Genomic DNA, 26,601 nt, shown 5'->3' on the forward strand with positions numbered 1-26,601 from the left:
CCACTGCCTAGGCTTGGAGGACAAACCAGGCTCTTGACAAGTCGTTGAGTCGACCACCCAGTCTAAGGCTTCCCGGAGCACTGCTGAGGCTCTTACTTGCGCGTTTAAAGCCATAAGCAGTGTCTCACTTCATATCTCTAGCTTTACATACGAGAGTGATACATGCACCCAAGGAAGCGCTAGCGATCCAGTCCATTGTAACAGTACAGTGGATAGGTTTTGTCCAGAGTGCCCACGAGTTAGGCATGTGTATATTCATGAGCCAATCCCATAAAGCATGGGGGGGGGGGGCGCGTCACTATTTGCATTCCAGGCCCTGGTCTCCTTTCCCTCTGCTGTGGTCAGCAAGAGGAGGACGACGGGGGGTCGTCCTGCACCATGAGCTCACGTGTGGTGCACGTGTGGGTCGCTGGACGCTGCTGTGCACTCCTGACTCGGCAGGTGGTGGGCCTGCGCAGTGCAGATGGGGAGTCTCAGTTACAGGGAAGCAGCCTCCTCTTTTCCATTACTCTGCCAATTAATAATCTCAGCTAATGACAACACTGACTTGCACTTCATAGAGAGCCCGGCCTCCTGAGACTTCGGTGCTTGGAGCAGCTCAGTGAGGTCCTGGGAGCCAAGAGTGTAGGCGTTTTGCCTTATTTAGCCCCGTAAAGTCCTGCGGGAGAGGAACAGAGCTGGCTTATGGGTAAAGCCGTTCAGTGTCAATGCAGTTGCATTAGTGTGGGAGGCATTCAGCAAATGAAGCTGCATCCATGAAGCTTTGCATGGCAGGCCTGTTGACAACCATTCGCTCCGTGCCCGTGCCCGTGCCCGTTCCAGATCGTTTGATCAAAACCCATTCTTTCCTTTAGGCCGCTGCAGAAGTGCTTGGTCAGAGGCTGCGGAGTTAACTTTTAGGGAGAAAAAGCTGAAGTTCTGAGCGTGGGAAAAGTCAGTTTTGATTAGTTATGTGGCCTTGTTCTAGAGCTTCCATCAAAGAGAAATTGTCTGAGGAAGCACATACAGTCACAATAGCTTGTTTCTCTTCAGTTGGCAGCTATGGGATAAAAATAAAGCTTGGAAAGAAACTCTCCTTGCAACTCCACTAAGCTGATCATTTCCATTCTAGTGGGGCCCTTCCAAATGCACAGCCATGAAAACTAGACCCTGGACTGTGAAGTCGGGTCTCCCCCAGGAAATCTTTCCTTGTGTGTGCTTTTCCCCTGGCCAGCACAGATTTCGGGAGGGATACCAGCACTTCTCAGATCAGGGGTTCTGACCCAAAAGGGAGTTGGGGCGAGGCTGGGATTGCAAGGTTATTTTAAAGGGGTTGCAGGATTGACTAAAATGGACCGTGAATTTAATCGGGCCCTAATTCTAGTCCAAAGCACACAGGTTTTTCTCTTCATCCAGCCTTAGTTGCATTTGTGGGTGCAAACAGGTAACTCTGAAACAGGCTTAGCTACAAATTTAAGTGAGCAAAATATACCAGTAAAACGATGTTGTTTATGCCCATGTAAGAACTTACTCTGTTCTTCCTTATAACGAACTCCATGTATCTGGTATGCACCGAGACGTGAGAGTTCCAGGTTGTAGAAGAAAATGTGATCTTGTAATGGATAAGCACACGTGCAGCATGACCTTCCGTGGCTGTGCGCTTCACGGGGGAGAGTGGGACTGTCAAATGGTGCTTCACATGTAGCACAGAGTTTTCAAAGGCTTGTCATTTATTTAACCAATCCGTTTTCTCCAGAGCTTTCCACTCAGTGCTTGCTCAGCATAGGTCAAGTCTGAAGATGCTTTTCAGGAAGAATGGTGGTTTTGTTGCTTTTTTCCCATACCTGACACTTTCTCTAGAGGCTGAAGAATGACAATCCTCAGAGAAATTCAAGAGCTGCCTTTCCCCCCCAAAAGCCCCAAGCGCCCTCTCTTGATAAAGAAGTACTCTGAACTGGCCACTGAATGGGAGCCAAGCCATCAAGTTACATCGCTCTCCTTGGCAACAATGCTAGGTGGTAGCCAGGCCAGAAGAGGGCGTGCTAGGTCACTTGGGTTCCATTGAGAACATAAGGAGGGGGCATTTCTTTGTGAACCGCTCTAGGGAGTTTATGAACAATGACAAAATGTGAATCGAAGATTTCTTCCGAGGTAGCCACTGCACCCAGCGTCAGTGAGTTTTAGCATAGGGGGAGCCTGAATTTGCATTATTTCTGTGAATAACTGAGTCCAAATACTGGACTTGCCTTCTGTGTGGGGGCCAAGCCCAGCACGATACTGCGGGTGACCCTCGTTCTCCCTCTCCCACGGCCGTCTCCTTAGCACAGGCGTGAGACTCCTATTGCTGTGAGTGGTGCCTTTTCCCCAGCCCCATCCCGACCCCTGGGGAGGGGCGCACGGCACTGATTGCATTCGTCATTCTCATTGTCCGCTCTGGCTGGCGCCTTGTTTGGAAACCTGTTCTAGATTTGAGTCCCTCTTTCCACTGCCCCGTTCTTGACCCAAATGGCTGGCTCTGTCCCCTGTTTCTTTCCTGCTCTGGTTGATCTTGCATGATTTGAATTGCTGGTGACATTTGATAGTTTCCGTTAGTGAAGAATAGTCCTTATCTGCTTCTGTCTCTTCTTTTCATTCTGTTGCAGTTCAGGAAACACCAGATATTGTCTCCAGAATAACCCAGTATATAGCCGGGGCAAACTGTGCACACCAGTTGCCTATTGCAGAAGCAATGTTGACGTACAAACAGAAAAGGTACGTTATTTCAGTAAAGGGTTCCACACGGCGAGGGGGAACCAGCTCTCCGTTCTCTTGTTACACACATACAGGGACCACCCCAAACCTGTGAGAGACAGCCTGCACAGTCAGCTCAGCAAGCCTTGCAGGCAGTAGCGCCTGGCACCAGCTAGCTAGAACAACCAGAAATCTGCCCATTTTCTTGAGTGCGTCTGCAGAGAAGACCCTCCTGGGAGGAGCCTATCGACCGGCTTGGTCTTCAGATGCAAAAGGATTCCGAGATCTGGCTTCACTTATGGTGCCAGTGTTTTGTGAGGGGAAGGCCCCGGAGCTCTCCCTAGCCCTCCCCCAATGTCTCCGGCCTCTGCCGCCTCAGGATTGGTGCCAAGCCCTGGCTTTGAGCATGGCCGTTGGGTGGGTTGAGAATACTGCCCGAGCTCCCACCTGACAGGCGGAGGAGAGCTGCTCCTCTCCTTGGTAGCTGCAGCCTTATGGAGGCTGGGGCCAGGCCGGCTGGGGCTCAGCAGGGTTCATGTGAGCCTTGGCACAGACCCAGGGCTTGAGAGGATAGCACAGGATAGGGGCCAGGCCAGAGGAGCTGTGGGGCAGAAGCCCCTGTGCCCAAATACGGCAGCGAAGCACCGTGTGGTGGCATGGGAGTGTTCTTACCTGTTCAGGTAACATCATCTGACATTAGCACGATTGAGCTCTTGTATTTCCTGATTGCTTCAGTTCACAAGGTAGCTTTGCCTGCCTGCGGTACTCAGACAGACAGTGCACATACAGCAGTTGTGTCTCACGGGACAGCGGAGTTTAATGATCCCTCCTAAACTGGTGCAGAACTTGGGACTTTGAGACACGCCATGTTGTTCCTCTGCGCTCCGTTTTGATAGGAGTAGAAGCTAAATTTACAAGCTGTAGTTACCCATAACTTCTCTCTCTCCTTTGAAAGTTGGCACCGTATTTGTTTGCCGTCCTCTCTTCCCGTGTCTAACTGATTCAGTGAAGTCTTTAGTTCACACTCACCCCCCTCAACTAGGTATCACCAGACCTGCCGGTTGCCGAGTATTTCATACTCTAACCTGCTTTTCTCATTAGCTATATTTTAATGTCCCCCTTACTTCCTCCACAAATTTTGTTCTGTAATATTAACCTAATGACAACACATTAGCAATTTGGTTGCTTAACCATCATGGTTGATTGTCTCACTCCTCATTTATGAATGAAACTGCATTCTCGCCACATAAAGCAGGGAAAAATTCAATATCTTTTACTGTAGCATTAACTTCATATGCTACTGCTGCCTTTGTGTTTCCTGCATGCATTAACTTCTGTATTCTTGTTTGGGTCCCCCTTGACTCCTCCGGTTCTGCTACTGGTTCCTGTTTATAAGGTGCATGCCCATTTAACAACTTCACCCACATGATGACTTTCTGCCATTTGCAGGTTGCTTGGTCTAAGAATCTATTTTGTAAGCGATACTTCATTGAAAACATTCTGTCTAGCTAGACAGCATCGAACACTAGGACTGGGAGGGACCTCGAGGTCGTCGAATCCAGTCCCGTGCCCTCACGGCAGGAGCCAGACCATCTAGACCAGTGTTTCTTAAAGCAGATTTGTTTTGTCAGCTTTTCCCTGGGGGCACGTGTGGTGTGAGGGTTCCCCCTCCCCCCCCCCAACAAAAAAATCCTTGGTGTTCCCCATTTTAAAAAAATTGGTGTTCCTCGGTCTTAAAAAGTTTCAGAAACACTGATCTAAAGCATCCCTGATAGATGTTCCCCTGGCACCAGCCTGTTTGATGATCTTACCAGGGGCTAACTTTGTCTTAGATGCACTGTTGAGGTTTCTTTCAAGTGTGCTGGTTTCTGTTTGCACCTGTGTCTGTCCGCCCTCCCACTCCATCAGGCTGTCTGGCTGTTCCCTTGAGCCAGACTAAAGTTACCCTTTTCCCATTTGGCAGCATACCCTACAGTTCCTCTTGGGGCGCTGTGCCGTGGTCTGCTGGGGTACCTTGGGTGAAATAATAGAGTTGTATTTGTCCTCATCCCCTGATGTTTTTACTTCCTGGCTAAAACATGGGGTCATTAGATTCTAGACACTCTGCGTGGGTCTGGACAAATAACTCTTGCTTCCAGCCCAGTACCACCTAGGGAATTGGAGGTTAGAGAAGCAATCTATTGCAAGGAGTGATGGGTCATTATCTCGCACCCCTGGCTGCCTTAAGAATTGATGTTCACTGCTGCTGGCAGTGACTTGGGGGAATGACTTCTTAAAGGAACATGCGCGCAGGACTCCAGAGGAATGCGTTCCTTTCTGTCGTAAGTATAATAATGTCTTCACTTTTTTCTTTTGGTTGCTTTCTGAAAAGGAAAAAGAGCTTTCATTTTGATTTTACCATAAGGTATCCATTCTTAGGTGCCCTTCCCATCCTGTACCTTGTATGCCTTTCCTGGGCTGGTCTTTTCTGCCTTGTTGAACAGCTCCTGCAGGCCTGGGACGCTTCACTTGTGCTTCAGATGAAATTTTGTTTGTTCATTTTGATCCTCCCGCCTTTGGCAGAATGCACCCTTCCAAGGACCACGTAGCCAATTGTTTGGGGAACCAAAATGTGGGAGGTGCAGGAAATGTATGTAGAAGTAGAAATGAAGTTGGGCCAATAACACTTGAAGGCATGAGACTTTGCAAGTTAAACGAGCCAGTCTGGTGTCTGCTGTCAAAATGGACGTGGCGTTAATAGGTAACTTGTACGTCCTAGTGATGAGAATTGCCAGGGATTTTGGTTTTAACATATCAGTGCAGGTATAAGTGTTATCAGTGGCTTTTATGTTGATCGTGCGCCTTTTATCGTCTAGGTAAAACGTCCCTCACAGCTACTAGGGGATTTCTGGTAGTACAGGAAGGATCCAAACCAAACTAAGATTTTAAGTGCCATTTTAAAGGCTGTTCTTGGCTCCCCATAGTGGCTCCAAGCATACCCCTAAGTAGACAGCTACACTAGGATAAAAGCCCAGGTCAGTTGAGTCGGGCTGCGGAGCCAAACATTACTTGGGAGATGTTTGGGCTCAGGCTGAAGCCTGGGACCCGGCGACTGCAGGTTTTGAAACCTCTTTGGCTGGAGTAGAAGCATCTGGATGATGCAAGATGACAGGCCAGCTGTTCCCTTCCCAGGAACAGTCTGGAAGAACAGACACCTAGCTCCTGGAAGGGCACAGAGCCATGGAGTCAGGCTAGCTTTTCATATCCTTCTAAGGCAAGGAGGTGGGAGGGCAAAGGAGAAAGTAGCAAGAGACATTGGAGGCATTAGATTCTCTGCCTCACTGGTGTTTGTGGTCTGGCAGACGCTGCATTCTGCCCCAGCTCCGCCTGTCTGGCGTTTGGGTTCCCTTCACCAGGCCTCTTCAGAGCGACTCGGCCTTTGGGCAGGTCCACGTTGCAGGCAGCAGCTCTAATCTGCAAGCTCATAGAAAGCTGCTTTTTAGCAACACTTGAAAATCTCCCCAGCATCCTGGCCCGTGCCCTGTTGAACGTGGTCTAGTGATTTGAGGAAACCCCAAGCCGAGAGACGCCAGTCTCCAGAGCCTAGCCTTATGTAATGAGCTGCTTGGTCCTTTGTTTTCTGCCAGTCCTTCCCAACTGCACCGACTTCTGATCCTCTCCCCGCCCACTTGTTCTGCTTGCCCTGGCAAGACGGGAGCATGTACTGCCTGTGACAGGCTGCGTGTTGTCTGAAAGCTTTGCCCCAGTTTGTTGGCACGACCGCTGACTCTCCCAGCACGCAGAGACGGGGCAAGGGAAGGGGTTGGGGGAAATGATTTTCGGGTGACATGCTCTCTGCTGGGTGGGGAGGAGGAGAAACAGTGTAGTTATAGGAGAGCTGAAGGCGGCTGCAGGCCAGGGTGATTAGATGGGATCAGTCAGTCAGCCCTTTTTCGCCTGATGCTGTAGGAGGCCTGGGCTCCACCTGAAAGGCGGGTGGAGCTAGCTACACCGCTCTGCGAGTGAGAAATGTCACTCTGTAGCGAGGTTGGTGCCCCAAGTCGACGCAGGCAGGGGTGGCCGTACATCAGTATAGAAGGCCCCTCGGCCAGTCCCAGAGCTGTGCTGCTGTGGCGCCTGGTGTGTGGGAGGAGCCGCTCTATTGTACAGCCGGCCGGGCTTTCGCAGGCTGCGGCAGTCGGCGTCGGACTCCTGCCTGCCGGCAGCCCCTCGCAGGCGCTGTCTGGCCAGCTCAGCACGAGTTCACGCCTCGTGGAAGGCAACGGTAGTCTTGCCCATGGTAATTCCGAGCCCCCTGCGGTTTGCTCCTGGGGCTTCGGGGTGCCATTAGCACAAGTCCAGGCTGCCGCTTGGCCCTGCTCGCGTGTACTGCGGAGTCGGCTGCTTACGGCCCCTTTCCAAGCTACCGCGAGCTTGTGATGTGTCGCTAAACACTCTCTCCCTCTCTCCCATTGCGAGCCGAGCGGCCCAGCTGTCGTCCCAAGCCTAGGGTAGCACACCGGGGCCCTGCACCCTCCCCCACTCCCGGGCCATGCTCTCTGGGGCACGCCGGGGTAGCTAGGGGTGTGGGAGCAGCCAGGCCCTAGGCTTGGCAAAGAGGAAAGGGAAGGGATTGAAACGCTGTGAAGTCAGCTCCTTGGGCAGCGCATCATGTGAGTGACAGGTACAGGCCTGCTGCTTGTGGCGAGCTCCCCTTCCTGGTTGCTAGCGAGCTGCTGAGCTGCCGGCCGGGGGCCAGGGCCAGGCTGTTGCGGAGCCTGGTCAGAGACGGTGGTGGAGGGTAGTGCCACGGTGGCACAGACAGCTGGCTCCTGGCCAGTAGGGGCTAGAGAGGCCGGCAGCGCGGCGTCCTCATGGCATGGCGGCAGCTAACGCCGGCGGAGCACCTCCAGTGCCAGTGAGCACTGAGCAGGGCGGGGTGTCTGAGACGTTCCCCTCGCTCGCTGCAGGGCGCGCTGCCCGGGCCCGGAGCTCAGCCCCGTCTCCGCCAACGCCCACGCTGGCAGCCTTGCTCCCTCTGCTGGGTTCAGCCATGCCCACCCTTTGGGCATGGGACAACACTGCCTCTTGGGGGTGCTCCAAGGGGAAACACGGTGCAACTGGGCCCTTACTGGGGTTCCCTCTCGGCTGCACGGCCATGCCCCATCCAGGGGCTCTGGGCTGCTGATTATAGAGCCTCTGCAGTGGGGGAGAGGTGCCCTCCCAAAGTTCTCCCCCAGCTCAGCCTTGCTGGAGCTGCCCCAGCCAGCAGAGGCACCTCACACCTGACCTGGAGCTGCTCAGGTGAGCCCCATCTCTTGGGGAGCCTGTATCCCAAATCCCTCATCCCCTGCCCCATCCCAGATCCCACACTCCCAGCCTCAGATTTCACCTCTGTGCCCCAAACTCCTCAGCCCCATCACAGAGCCCTCATCCCCCCCAACCTGGAGCCCCCTCTCAGGTTCCGAGCCCTGGGCCCCACCTCTGCCACGGAGGGGGCGGTGGCACGTCTCTGTATGGGTGCACGTAGCACATTCCTTCTGTGCATGGGCATAGGACAGTGGAGGGAGCATGGCCCCTTTCCTCTCCGGGGTCGGGCTGCAGCTCTGCTGTGTTCTCGTAGTCCCCAGTCGCTACATTCCCCCCAACTGCCAGATTTGCCTCCCCCGCTCCACTCCCTGCCTCCCAAGTGTCCCTCTCCTGCTCCACAGACCAACTCTCTCCCCTTCTCCATGGTCCTGACTGCTGGGCAGGGCTCGCACAGTGTGAGTCCTGCCATTGCTGCCCCCGGGCCAGACGAGGGACATCTCGTCTCCGTCCCACTCCACTACCTGCCGCTCATCTCGAGGCCACAGCATCATTAGCTTCCTAAGCGACAGGGTCTCCCTTGAGCACTCGGTGCCCACGCTGGGGCCTGCTGTGCTTCTGCATAGCGCTCGAGGCGGGGTTCAGAGATGTGTGGTGCCCTGCTCGTTAATCTGCAGCAGGCTGCCTGGGTTAGTGATTCTGGGAGCCGCAAGGGGTGCCACTGGACTGTGGCGTGGGACTCAGGCTGGGCTTGTGTTTGTAGGATGTTGGTTGCTAGTCCGTCACCCTCAGGTCTGTGTGTTGCTGGTGCTGTGTTGCCATTTCCTTGCAATAGGAGGCCACGTGTGTGAGTGTAGCAGTGCCCGGCCATGAAAGCAAGTTTCTCCAAAGAAAAGGAGGGCGGAACCCCCCGAGGAGTACGATATCCCCAGCTGGTGGGGGCTCTCGGAGTATTGGCAGGGGGACGTGGAGAAGAAATAGAATTGGTGCTTGTGCGTTTTCAGTTCCTGCTGCATGCTTGATTGAAATATGAACATGAATTTTGCCTTGAGGTTGAAAGAACTCCTTACTAATGACTCTCTCCTCATTACTTCTAGCCCTGATGAAGAATCGTCCCAGAAGTTCATTCCCTTTGTTGGGGTGAGTATTTGCTTTGGTCCATTTCATAAAACAAGGTTGCTTGTCAGCACTCTGACTTGGATCCGTGATTCAAAGGCATGATGAGATCCTCCAGTCTGACTTTCTGTGGCAGAACGCAGGCTGTAGAACTTCACATGCTGCCCCGGGACTCTGACTCGAGCAAATCTTCCAGAAAGGCAGCCAGTGCTGATCTGAAGGCTTCAGGAGATGAAGAATCCATCTCCTACGATCTCCGCGGCAAACATTTGCGCGCTCAAGGGTTTGCACTCTCAAGAGGGTTTCCTCTGTTTTAAAAATGAAACCAGCCAGGCCATTCCTGGAATTGAGCTGAGGAATCCCTCAGATTGAAAAGTCTCACTCCTCTCTGCAGCCAGTTTGGCATTTCACGTACGCACTTGGGTACCACTTGCTCTGTGGAGACACAGAATTGCCTGGTACCTAGAACAAGTAAATAGAATCATAGGACTGGAGGGGCCTCAAAGTCATCTGGTCCAGTCCCCTGAACTCAGTTTGTGTTCAGTTACAGAACACACCCAGTTAACAGCCTCAAATGCTACCTGGCCAGCCCCATACTCCACTGCCCACCTGAGCTGTCTTCCTCGCCCGCTGCGCCACCAGGGCGACGGGAGACGGCCTCGGGCTCCGTTTCCAAGCGACGGAGCCGGCCAATGCTTAGAAACTAACAGTCTGTTCCATTCCAGGTGGTCAAGGTGGGGATAGTGGAACAGTCCTCAGCAACATCAGGTAATGTCGCCTCGCTGGCCCGCACCCCGCGCTACGCTACATGTGCCTGACTGCGCAAGGCCAAGGCCATGGCACCTTAGGGCTTGTTGGCAGGGAGGAAGTTCCACCCCCGAAGGCGAGGTGTGACTAGCCCTGAGCTCCCTGTGTGCACACACTGGCCTGCTACCAAAGGGCCTTTCTCTGGCTTAGTTTGGTGCTCTGGGAACAGCTTCAATTCAGGTGGTAAATGCCCGGGTAACCCTGAGTAGGGGTGTCCTCGCGGGGTGTTCATGAAAACGCGCACTTAGAAAAGTGCATCCCTGAGCTCAGCTGGGTGCCGTCGCGCGCTCCCACAGGATGGCAGGAAAGGAACAGTCAGACACAAAAGCAAACACTCGCAAGGAGCTAGGCAGGGAAGCGTGGTTCCAGCGGTGCTGTGAAACAGACCCAGGATGAGCCAGTGGCCTGGGCGCAAGGTGTAGCCGCCCTGCCCCGCCCGGGGCCGACTGGCCAGAGAACCCAGGCGATTACATGGGCAAATGGTCGGTCTGCTCTTTTTAAGGTGATTCTGATGATGCGGCTCCCTCTAGTTCCAGTGTCCTTTCCTCTACCCCGCCTTCTGTGTCTCCTGCTGTGAAGGATGCTTCCCCCACCCCGCCTTCCTCACCGTCTGTTACAGGCAGCTTCTCTTCCTCCAGGTAAAACTCCTTCTCTCCCTGTTCTCCACAGTACGGTGCAAGGCTCCTTGCAGCCCGCCGTCCCTCGTCTCTGCCAGAGGGGACAGTGAGGGGGTGCACCCCAGTGTGCCGCTCTGGCGAGAGACAGCCGGGCCTGCTGCTCAGAGCCTGCAGCATCCCCATCCCCTGCCTCGAGCCCTCTGCGCACACACCCTGCCCCCTTCTTGAGCCTCTGCGCAAACTCCAGTGGGAACGGGACTGCCTTGGTAGCAGAAAATCACACCTGTTTTACACTCCAAATCCACCTCTGCTTTCCGCTTCACTTGTCAGGTGGCATAGGCTCACGTCTGGTCTGCGACGTAGCCGTGCTGGTGGGGCCTCCCCCAAGTAGAAGTAAAGCAATTTCATATCCAGTGTGTAAGCAGAGTTTAGGACAACCTCCCCCATGCTTATTCGGTTAGCCTGTGGTATCAGGTGCGCAATTGATTGTAGAAAGTAAGTGGGGGGGGGGGGATGCCTCCTATGACGACACATGCGCCCGGAGGGCAGGTTGCGGATGGGTAACAGCTGCACCCTGTGGAGATGAACCCTGCTTCACTTGAGTATTAACTAGTGGCTACTGGGAGGGATCTGGGGCTGGTGGTCAGGCTGGGCTTTGCTTGCCGCGTCTGCCTGGGAGATGGTTGGGCCATTGGGCAGAGGGCCTGCCAGCCTGCATTCATCTGCAGCTTTACCCCAGCTTACCTGTTAGTGTCCTCCTCAAACGGAACGGTAGTCTCGCCTTCGAGGTCTCCAGTTGGCTTGGAAACCTCACCCCTCGCGTCTTGGAGAAGGTGTAGAAAGCAGGGTGCTCTCCGGGCCTCCTGCCATGGATTTTAGTAAAGCGTTTGCTACTCTCAGTCTAGCTCAGGGCTAGTCCACGGGATAGTAACTGCTGGAGCCAGGGCCCTCCCGAAGCCTGACAGGACGTGGCTGGGAACCTGGTAGGTCTTCGTAATGTCTTGGATGGGAACGCGCCCGGAATTCGTACAGCAGCCAGCACAGTAGAGCCTCTTTCGGACGGGTCCTTGAGGTGCTGAGCAGTGCAAAGCCATGAGTTGTCCAGATGTTCCTGACCGCTGCAGATGACATTTAACCGGGGAGGAGCTGCCAACGCCAGCCCAGGAAATAGGAGGGACCACAGGAGATTAGGAATATGGGGAAATGAAATTTGGCTTGAGAAATTGCAGCTACTAAAATTCTGAGCAAATCACCCTGACTGCTCAGTGGGAGGCAGTAAGTGCAGAAGGACCTGGGGCTTGCTGATGGAGATTGATTTAAATGAGCTGTGTAGTCGGATGCTGGCTTTTGGCTGCCTAGTACACTTGGGCTGGATACACAGCGCTCAGCCCCACTCCGTGCAGCTGTGACATCGGTCAGTTCTGGCTACTTCGTACTTGGAAGAGATGCAGGGAGGTCAGAGAGGAGCAACACAAACTGGAGTTGCGTATACCTTGGACCCACCGTGCTGTGGGATGCCAGAGAAATCCCAGAAGATGGAAGTGTGCTGATGTTGTGTCAGTACTCAGAATGGGCAGGTGGGCTGAGCAGGTTCCGGTAGGCTGGCTGGCTTGGCGTCCGTCCTGCGGGGAACTTGATAAGAATTTGAGGATAGGAATGCAATTAACGCCAGTCCGTGTGATTGTGTGGAAAACGGGCCTTGCCAAACCCGCCCGATCTCATTCTGAGAGACTGCAGGGCTGGCTGGTGTAAGTCGCTGCAGCATTAGTACTGCCTGACTCTCTGCTGAGCACAAGCACTGCAAGATGGGTAGAGCACATCCTGGAGATTAAGAACTGGCTGGCAGATCTCCAGGTTGTCTTCCAGATCATGGATAGAAATACCAAATAAACGTAAAATCACAACTGATCCAGGTGCAGCTGGCACACAGATTGGCGGGACAGGGCAGTCATACGGCACAACTGGGATTGTCGGTGATCTGTCCCCTCACGCAAAATGTTTTGGTTTTTAATACTGCCACATCATAGAATCGTAGAACACTAGAACAGGAAGGGACCTCAAGTCAGAGTCCAGTCCCCTGCCCTCACGGCAGGGCCAAGCACCGTCTAGCTCCTCTCCGACGTGTGTGTCCAACCTGCTCTTGAATATCTCCAGGGATGGGGATTCCACAGCCTCCCCAGGCAACTCGTTCCAGTGTTTCACCCCCCTGAGATGCAGTTCTACAGCCAGGAACAGAGACAGTTCATAAGTGTATTGGGGATTGCATCCTGCAGGGTGCCGTCACCCAGAAAGGAAACTGGCTGCGCTTTGAGGAACTGTCTGACAGCAGTTCTCAGGGTTGCAGTGAAAGCAAAGGAAAGGAAGTTGTCTGGTTAAATATAATTAGTACACGCAGTGGTCCCTGGCTCTCAGCCATGTAACGCAGCTTCCTTGACTCTGGTCTAGCCTGTCCTAAGTGGCTGCTTGTGCCCAGGTGCTGACCATCCTCAGGTCCCATCCTGAGAGCTGTCCAAGGGGTCTGACTTGCCAAGGAAGCTGAGCATTGGCCACCTGAAGGGAGGTTGGGTAGCCAGGATCACTAGTCGCAGGTAAACATCAGGCCCTTGATCATCTTTTTGATGGGAATCCTGTCCGTCAGCATGTGGCAATGACGCTTTGCTCCCATCTTTCAGCCAGAGCCTTGGTGCTGAGCTGATGGGCCTGCAGCTGGATTACTGGATTGCAGCTCAGCCCATGGAGAAGAAGAAAGACCCGGAGAAGAAGGATCCTTCTGCTGCCAAAAATACACTCAAATGCACTTTCCGGTCTCTCCAGGTCAGCAGGTTACCCACGTGTGGGGAGACCACCAGCACTCCAACCATGTCAATGACCGTCGTGACAAAGGAGAAGAACAAAAAGGGTAAGAGGCTCACTGCTCCATTGGGTCTTGCTGACGCTGCGCGAGCTGGGCTCTTGGGCCAGGTCTGCCCAGGTTTGTACCGGTAGGACTTGCTCCCCAGCCCTGAGGCACCCGTTAGGCCTGCTGGCTTGCGTGTCTAGAGGTGTGACCTTATTGTTGTGTGCGGGGGTGACTCACCGTGTTGGGCACCAGCAAATCACATCACATGGGTTTGGTCTCCTAATCTGCTTTGCCCCTGCACAGTAAAAGCTCATTGCTGTTCCATGGGACAAGTCACGCCCCCTGAGCCTTGCCATCTCCCAGGTGGGTTCATTGTGCTTTTTCCTTATCGAGCCCAAACATCCATGAATCAGCATCTCCCCCTTCCTGCTGCAGGGCCGTTTCTCCAAGGCACTGTTGCGTCCATTCCCTTGAGACCGCAAGGAAACGTTTCCAGACATGAGTGCACAGATTCTGCCCTAATGAATCTGTCTGTGGTCCAAGGATGGCTAATACTGGACAGTCACGCTGAAGACCCCCATGCACTAGCCAGCTGTGCAGTTGTGACTGTTGCTGGGTGCTGTTCGATGGCTGGGAGCACAAGATTGAATTGCTCTGTTCGTTATTGCAGGCTCGTTCGTTTGTGTTGCTCTCACGATCAGCCTGTGCCCTTGTAGATGATTTTGCAGCATCAGACCGCGCCCTTCCGGTTGGTTCCCGGGGAATCGCTTGGGAAGTGAACTAGGGAGTGAATTGGGAGTGATGGATTAACTGGCAATGTTACGGATGGGCAGCAGCAACAGTTTGCCAGGCATTTGGCTTGCCTAGAGGAAAGTTCAGGCTCCGTGTATGGGTAGGGAATTGTTGCAGTAGCGCTTGTGGCTGGCAGCGATGGACCAGTGTTGTTTGGTTTGCTTCTAGTGATGTTTTTGCCCAAGAAAACGAAAGACAAGGAGGTCGAGTCGAAGAGTCAGTGCATTGAAGGAATCAGTCGATTGATTTGCACAGCGAAACATCAGCAGAATATGCTGCGGGGTAAGTGCTCGAGTATTCGCTCTCCAGGGGAGCGCTGCATCGTGAACCTGCGCTCGGGTGCCTGTCCGCCAGCCAGCTTGGGCAGGTGCCAACCTGCTAGATCTGGCTGGAGGAAGAGTCTTCTATCCTGGGGAAACCCGTCGATGCAGTGAGCCAGCCAGCCCTCCGGGCGGGGGAGCTCGCCCGTGCAAAGCAGGTGTGGCCAGAGCCCCTGGCACTCCACTGATTCCTGGGTACTAGAACAGCCACGAGGTACTTGTCTGTTGGAAACGCCTAGCTAAGGCCTAGGCCAGCTGCCGACAGCCCTCTTTCTGTGGCGGAGCCCCCGAAGTTTTGTGTTGTCGGATGGGAAAACGTTGGGAAGTTCTGTTGTGAACTCTTCCGGGCTATAGGCATTGTTCCTGGGCCAAACCAGTGGTCCATCCTGTATGCTCTGCTTGTGCGAGAGAAAGAGGCGCGTTTCTCCATAACGCACCGAACCAGCTGACCCTTTTCCCGCCATTTGGGGGGGGAGGGCAGGTGACAGCAGGCATCTTGCCCGACCCAGCTGCCGAGCTGTTTTCAGTTGGACTTTACAGCCGATACGAATTGGCTGGCCCTCTCCCTCGCCTTGCTGCTCCCTAGCTGGCAGGGCAGCGTGCTTCCTGTGCCGCGCGGGGAAGGCTGGTGCAGTGGCGCTGAATTCGGCCCAGGGACCCTCTGGGGGTGGCTTTCTGGGTGCTCCGCCATGCTCCCTTGCTCTGTTCTTCCCTGCAGTCCTGATCGACGGCGTGGAGTGGCATGATGTGAAGTTCTTCCAGCTGGCAGCACAGTGGTCCTCTCACGTCAAGCACTTTCCCATCTGCACATTCGGACACTCCAAGCCCAACTTCTAGCTGCTTTCCAGGGGCGGCTCTGTCCGCCCGGAGCCAGCCAGGAATCTGAGTGCCAACTCCGCTCGAGTCTGCCTGCTCCTGCACACGACTTACAGATGCGACTGGATTGCTTCACAATTACTTTTTTCTATTAATTCTTAAGTTTACTCCAAGGGAAGGAAGCCCCTTGACAAAGCAAAGAACAGTCTTAATTATAGATGTGCCAATAACATGGCAACTAACAGGAGGCCCTCCAGACGTGGGGTGGCCTGCCCGAGGACTTGGCAGCGGATAGCTGGATAACTGCACTGCTTACTAACCCCAGCCCTCCGGGGGAGAGAGGGTCCTGGGCTGGGCTCGAGTGGGTTTTGTGGGAGAGCGGGAGGTGCTTTAAGAAGTTTAACTCTCCCCCTTTCGGTCCCTGACCTCATGCAAAGAAGGCAGAGCCTGGTCCAAGAATGTGAAAATATTGCGCTGTCTGCCAAAACCCAAGCTAATAGCTGCGGAAGACGCCAGGGATTCGCCGCAGGTGCAGGGTCGCCAGAGGGCTGCTGTTCTAAGGCCAGGGACTGAAATGGGCAGCTGTGGGCCTGGCTCGGTGGGGGCAGAGACAAATAGCAAGTATGAAATGTCGGTCTGAGGAACCGCATTGCTCTAAGCCACCCCCAGCAGCCGAATCCGGCTGTGAAGGACGCTGGCTTGGTAGGGTTGCTGCTTGCCCGGCCTCTCCAGAGGATGGGTTTTTACAGGTGCAGATTCTTTTAATGCTTTTAAAGAAGATTGAGGTTGCTAAGAGACGGCAGGACGGCCGAGCTGCTGTCTGTGGGTCGAGCATTAGAGTACTGGCTAGTTCCTGTGCCCTGAGCCTCACTTGGGCAGCTCCAGTCCCAGCCACCCAGCAGAAGCACACACGTGACCGCACGTCCGACACGGTGCCTGCATACCTCACCCCAAAGGTGCCCACTCCTCTCGGCAGTGTGCGCCACGCTGCTGCAGAGCCAGGCCAAGCCCTCCCCAGGCTGTGGGGCGGGACGGCCAGCACTGCTCTCCAGCAAGCCATGGGACTGACCTAACTGGATTTCAGCCACTTGTCTGGGGCCCCTCCTGCCACGGGAGCTGCTGCTGCCCTTCCCCTGGCTTGCGGCTGTGCAGCAAAGCCCGCTGGGAGAGCAGGGGCTTGTCAGGGCTGCCACATGCCTGGGCTGTCCCCTGTGAGTTCTCGCTAGTCGAGCTCCTGGACCGCAGCTGTGTAGGACAGCACTCCGTCGGCTGTGTGGGCCACGGGCCGGCTTCAGTCCCACCCTGCCACAACGGGGGTGCAGGACTCACGCAGAGCCCGCTATTGCCATCTCCGCCAGGTTGGCAGCTGCTCCGGCGGGCTACGGGTGCACAGCGCAGCCAGCCAGGGACTGAAACGCACTCGCCCGCCCCACTCACTCAGCAGCGCAGGAAGCTGCCCAGGCCTGGAGCACCAACGGCTGCTCTGATTGACTTTCAGTAGCTCTCCAGGCTGGCTCAGCGCGAGGGGACCTCTGGAGCTGGAGGGGCTCGGTGGGTGCAGGTAATTGGGTAATCGAAGAGTCGATACAATCTCGATCAGCTACACGGTTGGTCGGGAAGGGAAGGAGTGAGCTGTTGAAATGGGCGCACAGGCAGCCTGGCTCCTACGACATTTCAACGGCAGCGCTGCAGCGGGGGGGCCCTGGACCCAGCGCAAGCTGGAACTGAGACGGGCTTGCTCAGTCCTGCTCGTGCTGGGTCCAGCAGCCCCAGGGGCTCCCTGTGGACAGGCTGCTGCTGGAGCAGCCTCCCCACGCTGCAGGGAGGGGGCGGAGTGGCACTCTGGAGATGGTGTTGGGGGAACCAGTTTTAAGCCAGCTCCCCCCAGCACTAGTTCCTGCTCCCCCCGCTTGCTACCTCTGATACAGAGGCAGCGGGGGGGAGGGGGAGGAGCAAGTAAATGACATGACTACTGCTAAGCCTAGGCTTCTCGGGCACGTGACTGACCCACTACGTTTTTACACCCCCGCTTAGAGCTACTTTCCTTCCCTGCTGTAGGACAGAGCCGTGCACTGCTCTGCTGAACAGCAGGAACACCGCAGCTTTCCCCTGGGTTCGCTCCCTGGGGCGGGGCGGAGCTTTCCATCGCGGGCACACGGCACACAACGCGCTGGAGGGAATTCCCAGGAATCCTCCCCCAACAGCAGAGCCCCGCAGCCTGCTCCTCCCGGGCCCCCTGGCAACACCGCTCCGGGGAGAAGCCTCCAGCCAGGATTGCCAGCCCCGGCTTTGTTGCTTTGCAAAGGAGCCATCCCTCCATCCTTGCGGCGGGCAGGGTGCAGCTGCGTGAGGGAGGCCTCTGGGGGTCCCAGTCTCATGGGCAGGTTGCGCTGCTCGGGCCCGTGGTCAGGGGCATACACCCCACATGGCTCCTTCCCCCGCCCCCTCCAAGGCAGTTTCAGCCCCAGCATTTTGGGACAGGGACTGAAGGAAGATATGCAAGGGGCAGGGAGCCGGTTCTGCCTCCCACATGGGTCACTCTGGAAAGGCGCGTCCTGCCAGAGGGGCTCCGGTAGACAGACCCTTTCTAGTGCAATTACAGCCATGGCCAGGAACCAGCTCGCCGCCCTCTGGCAGGGCCCCCAGCAGTGCTCCCCTCTGAGGAAAGGGCAGGTCCCTTGGCCAGGGCGGAAGGAATCTCTCTTCGGTGCCATGGCTCAGTGATTGCGCGGTGCTGCCTGGCAGCCGCAGGCCAGGAACACGCAGAAAGCTGCTTCGTGCCGCCACGGAGCCTTTCAGTGAAATCGGTTCAGTTCCTCCTCAAACCCCTCTTCTCTGTGCGAGTAGAGTGGCTGAAATCATCGCTGTCCCCTGGCTGCTGCTCTGCCCGCGGGCCTGGCCCTGCAAGGACTTGGACTGGCTCTTGGCCAGGGTTTGCGCGTTGCTCCTCTGTACGCCCACCCCCTGCAGACACCATGGGACTTGCCAGCTCCTGCCTGTCAAATACGCGGTGGCTGTTTCTCCTTCCCGCGGGTCAGCACGTCACTTGACGTACGTTTCCCCAGCGGCGCTTCCCGCCCCGGGGCCCCTCGCGCTCACACAACGCTGCTCGCTTGGCGTAGCCTGGCTTGCAAGGAAACACCCCGTGAGCCGCAGGCCGGAGCTGGCCCTGGGGAAAGCTTCGTTCCTGGGAGCTGGTCGTGGTGCTGCCCTGCTTCCAGGCCCAGGTTGGCGCTGGATCCCTGGTCTCCTGGCCGTGCTTTGTGGCAGTTTGATGCCATGGTTGCTTTCTCTGAGCTGCTTCCGGTGACCAACTTCATCCCTGGCTGCTGGGAAACCATTGTAGGAGCCTGAGCCGAAGGTCTGCCGTAGCCGAGTGCCGGGAAATGATTGGGCTGAGTCGGTGACAGGAGCCACCCCTGCTCGGTCTCCCACATGGTGCTCCCCAGCCAACCAATCCAGGGCTGAGGAACCCCCCGTCGAGCTGGCCTTTGACGACACCATTGTACTCGGGCAGGGCAGGGCTCACCGGGGAGTGTGGGGCCATCAGGGTGCTGCTTGATTGCCTCTGCAGTGCTGAGTGCAGCAGGCCGAGCCTCATGAGCCGTAACCGCCACAGCCCCAGGTTTAAAATAGGAAAGACCTCCAGAGGCCTCCCCCCAAATGTGACTCAAAGGAAGCTGTCTCGCTGGCCAGACCGGGCCTAGCCTGCGTTAGCTGCTTTCTTCGGCCCCACGTTTCTGGCAGCGCCCAGGCAGGAGGGGAGGGACAGAGCAGACTAGCTTTCTGCTGCTTGCACGCTGCCCCTCACCCATCATCTCTCCGCCCCCGCTGACTGGGACTGCTGCTCTGGCCTTCGTCCCTTTGCTCCCCTGATTGCTCCGGGGAGCCCCAAGCCAAGACTCCAGCACCGCCCTATCCGGAGGTGCTCTGCCCCAGCCCGCCCTTGGAGGTGGGATCCAAGGAGATCCCTGGTGCCCTGGACTCCAGTTCTCCACGCCATTGCAGAACTCCACCGTGGCACGCCAGGCCGTGGCCTTGCCTACTGAGTGCTTGCTGGCTAGCATGTTTTTCTTTGCCTGAAAGAAAGCAGCTGCGGGAGCAGCAGTGTTCACTCGCCCCATTTCACCTGCAGTTCTCAGTCGGTTTTCTGCTCAGCCCAGCTACAGCCCCTTGAGCGCTGTAAGTTTCCTAGTCCTCTCGTTGGCATTAGGCTGAGGGCACTTGGCAACCTCCCCTTGGCTTCATTTTGCTGTGTTAATGACAAGCCTTGTCCTCCCCTAGGGAGGAGAGCTGAGGGCAAAGCAGCAGAATGGGAAGGATCTGTATGGCATGGCCATACCTATAGGCCATTGACTCAGCTAAAAACCAAACTGACCAGCATTGCTCCATTAATGTCCCAAACCACTCTTACTGCCGTGTGTCCTGTTAGTCCGTGGCTAGCTGCTGCTGCCACCTGGGGTCTGTCTGGCCAGTGGTTCTGTACCAAGAAAACATTCGAAGACTGGTTACACTTAGGGGTTCAAGAAATAGTACCCGGTGCCTTCGAACCCTGTAAGCAGAACATGGTGGTGAGAATGGAGTCTCTTCTGTCCTTGTGCGAAGGACTGGAAAGACGGGTGTGTCTGACAGTCTGGCGGGGTCTGAGCTGAAAGTGAAAGAGCCAGCTGTGTGGTTTGTCCATCTTCATACTGTCTGCTTACAGATGCTGAGGGGAGAAACTCGCCAGCCGCTGGAACTGTGGCAACTCACTAACCTCTAGCATGGCCTTCCGCTGGGACGCCCAGCGTGAGAAGTGGCCATCTGAGCACAGTGTCTCCCCCAGGCCTTCATGAGGCGCCTTGCAAAGCGCTGGGCGGGAGCGTGGGGATGCTGAGCTCACCTGGCCTTCCGCAGTGGCTTCAGAGTGTGATGCTGGAGAGGAGGAGGAGTCAGTTTTGCAAGTAGCAGGACACTGATTCCTTTAAAAGGAAGCCCACTTGGTTTAACCTCAAAATCCCTGTTAGGCTGGCTTCCTTCTCCACGCAGCCTGCTGGAAGGAGTCCCAGAACGCAGTGTGTCTGACTCGCATGCAGCACGTCTGGACTCCGCACCTTGCCACGGGCAGGGCCACTAGTGTGTGTGATAGTCATGTGCAGCAAGCCTTGCTCAGACGTCCAGCGCAGGGACGTTACCACTGTAGATCTGTTGTCCATCTGTGTCATTGTATTGTTGGGTTCTAGGTTTTATATGAAGACAAACGACATGTAAATAGCCTTTTTTGGAATGAACTGCAATGTGCGCAACCTCATCAACTATTTTATGGTACTAATGCACCACTAATAAACCTGGACATGAAAGCACCCCCCGTCCCAGGCGTCTGTCTCCTTTGGCTGGGAGCAGCCGTCCATTCCTGCGACCTGCCCCACGCTCAAGTGGCTGCAACGTGTAGCTCTGTACACCTGGGAACTGCCTACACTTGGAAACTCTCTGGCTCAGGAAACCTGTTACTAGCTGGCAGTGCTTTGATCTGGTGCTTTGGAATGGCTCATCTGCTGGGGAGATGGGGCATTTTCTTCTGCCCCAGGGCAGTGAGTGAGAGGGAGACATGGTGGAGCCAAGTCTCAGGGGTGCTGTGATGCAGCTGGGGGCTGCCTAGTGCCTGCACTAGCGACCAAACTTTCTCGGCACTGGCTCCGGGAAGCCATTGCTGCTGCCAGCTGTGTTCAGACCGAAGCGTTTCTCCTGATGGTCAGGCTGCATGTGAGCTGGCTTCTTGACTCCGGTAGCTCTTTTCCTGTCCATGTGATGCTCTTCAGCACCATTTCCCATGCCACAGTCGAGGGTTGTTCCGTATCAGTTAATTGAAGTTGGGCAACCTCATGAATTGTTGGTTACTCGACTAGTCTGTAGTCCCTGGGGGTATGTCTACACTACCACCCTAGTGGAACGAGGCGTACAGATAGTGCGGAATGGCTTGCTAGTTCGAACTATCTAGCCCGTGCCGCGTGTAGCCGCGCGGCACGGGGTTCGAACAAGCCGGCATTTAAAAATGGCGCCGCCCGGCTTATGCAAATGAAGCCCGGGAAATTCAAATCCCGGGCTTCATTTGCAAGTGCGGTATGCCTACATTACCACCCTAGTTCGAACTAGCGGGGTAGTGTAGACATACCCTGGGGGTGGGACCAGCAGCTGCCACTGAGGATCCCCCTGCTGCCTCTGCCAGGTGGGGTGCTAGGCAGGAGCTGGTCCGGGAGGGGAGCCAGTTCAAAAACCAGCTCCTCTCATGGACTGGCTGCCTGTCGTGCCACACTGCTGCCGGAACTGAGCTGGGCTGCCTGCCTGGCTCCTCATGCATGTTAAATCCAGAGCTGCAGCGGGGTTGGGTCCCGGACCCGGCGTGAACCGGGCTGCTGGCCAGTGGCAGGAAATGCGTATCGTCTATAGCATTAGCCTGTAAGCTTTTGCTTAGCATAGTCCTGTCCCCTGGAGCCCTTCCCTCGCATGGAGTGTGGCGGGCAATCCGTGAGAGCCCAGCCTTAGGAGAGCAGTCTGCCTCGGCCCCGCCCTGGGTGCTTCGTGTTAGCTGTCACCCCCCATCTCAGTGGCCACACTCAGCCTTTCAGCTGCACTGTATCCCCAGGCGCACACCACCCGAGTGTTGCCGGCCTTTCCCTGTGTGAACCAGGAATGCGATGGAGTAGAGGGGCTGGGCTCCCCGGAGAGCAGTGAGCATGGGCTTTCGGCAGCCAGCCGTCCTGCACGCGTCACATCCAGTCTGATCTGTAGCAGAACTTCTGACACCCAGGCCCGCCAGTGGGGTGGGGGAGGGGGCAGTTGCCCTGGGGCTCAGGGGAGACCCAGGCCCTGTGACTAGCTGCCGGAGTGCTGTGCGGCCCAGTACTGCTTTGCAGGCAGCTGGGGGGGGCACAGCTCCCCCAGACTCCAGTGCACTCCTGAGAGCTGGCAGCCCCGGCCTGCCCCTTTCCTCTGAGCCCCCACCTTTGGGAGCATGGAGCCAGACTAGCCCCCCCAGTCTTGCCTGGGGGCCCACAGAAGCTGTTGGCCCCCCCTGCTGACACTGTTAAGGTCAATGCAAGGTCAAGGAACGGGGTAGACTGGCCATTTGCAGTGTTGCTGTAGCTGTGCTGGCCCCGGGATACTGGAGACACAGCTCCACAGAGCTCTTCTGCAGGCCCCATGCCCAGATGTGAGGACGACCTCCAGGTAGCTCCAGAACTTCTCTCATTTGCAGCTAGTTGGCCCAGGAAAGGCTCTTTCCTCCCACGGAATAAGAAAAGCCAGCCCGGAGCGCAGGCTCCAGACGGAAAACCACACTGCGTCTTCCTGCCCGTGCGCAGGGCGAGATCCTGGCCCAGCCATGCGGCGCGCAGAGCCTGCGCATCTGTGTATCGGGACAGCCTGTGTCGTAGCAAGAAGTGTGCAATTCCCTGCTGGGGGAGGGGGTCGGCTTGTGTGCCTTAGCTCGGTGTGTCCGCTAGAGGGCCGATGTGATACCTGTCTGTGACGCTAGGAGGAAACTGTACACCGCGTGGCAGCATGATGCCTTGCCCTGCTACCAGAGGCTGGGGGGCTCTTGCTACAATGCCTTTAGCAAGGGGAATGTTAGGGGAGAGAAGTCAAGCTGTGTTCTAAATACACGTCTCTTGCAGAAAACTCTTCACAAATTCAAACTGCTTTTCACTTAGGATTGCCGTCGCTCCCGAAATTTTCTCCTGTACCGAAGTGGGGTTCTCTGCCAGCCATGGAGGGACGCCAGGCATTTGTGACCTGTGAATATAGGCTTGTTTCTTAGCTGTGCCGTTCCTTGGCTGGCTTAGCTGTGGAATGCAGGCCTGTGCTTGTCTGAAACAGACCTGCATTCTCCACCGGACTCTTCTGCAGACTTTCAGGGTGATCTTGGCAGAGCACTTAGTTTGCCCATCAGTAAAATGGGGATAATACTGGCCCAGCTCCACGGCTGGCAGCTGCCATTTGGTGCTTGGAAATCTTGAGGTGGGAGGGCCTAGAGAATGGCTGTTCCTTTAAGCTTAGTCAGCAAGAATGCAAATCCCTGTGTGTAACCCACACACTGCCTGGGTGTGGTGTACTCCTGCACCTGACTAACGCAAACCACATCACAGCAAACAGGGCTGCCTCGGCCTGACCTTCTTCTTGGGAGAGGAGCAGGGAGGTACTTCTCAGGGGAGAGGGTCTGCCCTTAGTCAGCAGAAACGGAGTTTAACTGAGCTCCGAGCATTTGAAACCGCCCCCCGCCGGCACCAGGGCGCATTCTGCAAGCTTGCCACCAGTGTGCCTCCAGCTCTGCTGTGCGGAAGGTAGGGTGTTGGCGGGAGAGGTGTGGGTTACTAAATGTTCACGGCCCTGAAGCTGCTGCAGCCAGCTCAGCTGTCGCCAAGGCTGCAAGCTACTGATCATATAAACAGGGTGAGGACTATGCTCATGCCAACACGGGCTGCGCCCATCTTGGAAAGGCTGGCTCCAGAACTCGCCTTGACCATGGAGAGTGCAGAGTCGGTTATAAGAGAGGCGGAGGCACGAAGAGACAAGCTGCAGAGCAAACGTCCCAAACAGGAAGCCTACGTAAATGAGGCACAAGACGGCGTGAAGCAGCAGGTCCCCAGCAGTAATGCAAGCAAGCCAGGATGAGGAGGACGCTGCTGAGAAGCCAACGGACCTACCTGCATCAGCCTTTGTTTCAGCAGTTGTTGGAGATGCCATAGAGCAGGGCTTCACCCCTGGGGGTTGTGCCCTCGGTCGCCTCCAGCATTTGTCACTGCTAAATATGAAAATGTTTTTGATTTGAGGCGGGGGGGTCCCACTCCAGGCTGCTGTGGGAAAGGGGGCTCAGTGTCAGTCTGAGCACCGCTGCCCTACAGCCCCTGTTGTGAGGTGGTGGACGGAGGTCAGAAGAAGAGGTGATGGAATCAATCCAGGCCTGATTCTCAGCCGCTGGGTGCAGCACGCTTCGGGGTAAGGCAACGGCCTGTTCTGATTGGCACCTGCAAAGGCTCTGGCCCCAGCAGTGAGTTTTCCGGCAGAAGCTGGTTCAGCCGTGTAGCGAATAACCGATCCGCTGTGGCTTGGTCCATTTCTCCGTGTGAAAGGCAGCCACCGAATGTGCCCAGAACCGTTTGGATTCGCGTCCCAATACTTGCCTATGGAGTTCTCCTGCAGTGTCTGCTGGGATTTGCCCCCCACAGTTCTGATAAGTGATTGGTCCTAAGTCACATGGTATTGTTTCTGTTGCCTGATTGGAAGAACCAGAGTTCCTGCACAGGAGTGGTGCCTGAGCAGAGGCCAGGCCGGGAGGCGGGGGCAGACGCTGCGTGGCTATTGGACAGTGCCCGTTGAACGAGGAAGCTGCTCGGTATCGACTGACTTAACCTCCCTGTTCAGTGAGTTACTGTCCCAGCCAGTCTGCGTCAGGAGTGAGCCTGGGACAGGCGCTGCAGGGGCCACCTGCGCCCTGGCGAGCTGCCCGAGCGCTTCATCCTGCTGCTCCTGCCACACGGCGTGCACCTGAAATGCCCCGGAGCACGTGGGGGGCAATCGCGCCTGCCTGGTGCGGGCGCCTCCGGCTCGGTGCCTGCTGCTCGCCATGCGCCAGACTAGACAGCCCAGTTCCACAGTTGCTGCTTCACCCGCTGCCTCCCGGCACAGCAGGATGCACCCTTTAGGCCAGCTTCCTCGATGCCCAGGAGTGCCTGCAAGCACTGTTCCCTCTACTGAGGCCCTGTGCGCGGGCTGGGATGTGTGCCAATTGATTGACACGTGTTCCCGGCCACTGGAGCAGAACCCCCCATATGGCACGTCCCGACCCCGGTCGCTGGAGCAGAATACCCCCCCTCCTCCTGCCATGCAACACATCCTGTTCCCAGCTGCCGGAGCAGAACCCCCCCATATGGCACGTCCCGACCCCGGTCGCTGGAGCAGAACCCCCCATATGGCACGTCCCGACCCCGGTCACTGGAGCAGAACCCCCCATATGGCACGTCCCGACCCCGGTCGCTGGAGCAGAATACCTCCCTCCTCCTACCATGCAACCCGTCCTGTTCCCAGCTGCCGGAGCAGAACCACTCCCCCCCTCTCCCTGTACCCGCCATGCAGCACGTCCTGATTATTCCAGGCCCCAGGTGCCAGAACAGGCCCCTACAACCCCTGCCACATGGCAGCCCTGGTCACTGGAGCAGGCTTTTCCCCTGGCACATGGAGGCAGCAGGTCCTGGCCCCTCGCCTTAGCAGCTCCCTCACCACGCCATCTCAGCCAGCCCCACCTGTTGGAGCAGCCGCACGCCTCTCGAGTCGGTGAGCAAGGGAAGAACTTTTTGCGCACAGGCGTGCACCTTACCAGGAACTGTGTCTGCCAGGGTTTCCCCTTCCCTTCTCTCAGGACTTGGTCCCCTCAGAGAGGAGGAGACTGTTGTGTTGAAGGCAGGGTGTGACCAGTAGTGCAAGTAAACAACATTTCTGACCTGTATAGTCGGGGCGGGGCGGCTGAGCTTCCTATGCCCAGGACCCCACTCTCTTCCTCTCCCCAATCCACGTGACCTGAGCCACTCACAAACAGCCTTCCCACGTGCCGGCCACACCCTGAGTGTCTGTGTGTGACTGCAGCCGGCCAGCCACTCCCTGGTTCTCACCAGCCTGGGTTACACTGCAGGGTGATCCTAATGCACCCCCAGACCTGGATCTCCCCCAGAAACCTACGTCTAGTGCTGCCCAGCCAGCGTCATCCCAACTCTGTGTATACAATGCTGGGGTCTAAATTAGCTGTTACCACTCGAGAGAGATCTGAGAGTTCTTGTGGGGAGTTCTCTGAAAACATCCACTCAGTGTGCAGCGGCAGTCAAAAAAGCAAACAGAATATTGAGAGTTGTTAAGAAAGGGACAGAACAAGACAGAGAATATCTTACTGCCTCTGTATAAATCTATGGGACGCCCACATCTGGAATAGTGCATGCAGATGTCGTCCCATCTCAAAAAGAGATTTATTGAATTGGAAATGGTTCAGAGAAGGGCAACAAAAATGATTAGGGGAAAGGAATGGCTTCTGTGTGAGAAGAGATTAATAAGACTGGACCTTTTCAGCTTGGAAAATAGCAAGGGGGAGATATGATTAGTGTAGGGAAAATGGATAAGGAAGTGCTATTTACTCCTTCTCAACACAAGAACCAAGGGTCAGCAAATGAAATTAATAGGTAACCGATTTAAACCAAAGGATTTCTTTGCACAATGCAGTCAGTCTGTGGAACTCCTCGCCACAGGACGTTGTGAAGGCCAGGACTATAATGGGGTT

At 56.0% G+C, this 26,601-nt stretch overlaps 1 protein-coding gene across 6 annotated transcripts in view; it reads left to right on the top strand.

Annotated features, from left to right (window-relative positions):
* Positions 1 to 20,644, top strand: part of PACS2 (phosphofurin acidic cluster sorting protein 2) — a 95,169-nt gene extending 74,525 nt beyond the window's left edge. For 4 of the 6 annotated variants that reach the window (XM_075937072.2, XM_075937068.2, XM_075937069.2 and 1 more), the window contains exons 18-24: positions 2,622 to 2,730; positions 9,093 to 9,135; positions 9,837 to 9,879; positions 10,421 to 10,556; positions 13,208 to 13,434; positions 14,335 to 14,448; positions 15,205 to 20,644. In XM_075937072.2, the coding sequence (XP_075793187.1) occupies positions 2,622 to 2,730; positions 9,093 to 9,135; positions 9,837 to 9,879; positions 10,421 to 10,556; positions 13,208 to 13,434; positions 14,335 to 14,448; positions 15,205 to 15,323 (791 nt within the window). In that variant the 3' untranslated portion in view covers positions 15,324 to 20,644. Of the gene's footprint in view, positions 1 to 2,621; positions 2,731 to 9,092; positions 9,136 to 9,836; positions 9,880 to 10,420; positions 10,557 to 13,207; positions 13,435 to 14,334; positions 14,449 to 15,204 lie in introns of those variants that run through there. The other 2 variants (XM_075937071.2, XM_075937070.2) reach the window with 2 other exon arrangements.
* The last annotated feature ends 5,957 nt before the right edge of the window (positions 20,645 to 26,601 follow it).

The sequence above is a fragment of the Pelodiscus sinensis genome, chromosome 9, assembly GCF_052426305.1.
Source record: "Pelodiscus sinensis isolate ZL-2025 chromosome 9, ASM5242630v1, whole genome shotgun sequence".
NCBI lineage: Eukaryota > Metazoa > Chordata > Testudines > Trionychidae > Pelodiscus > Pelodiscus sinensis.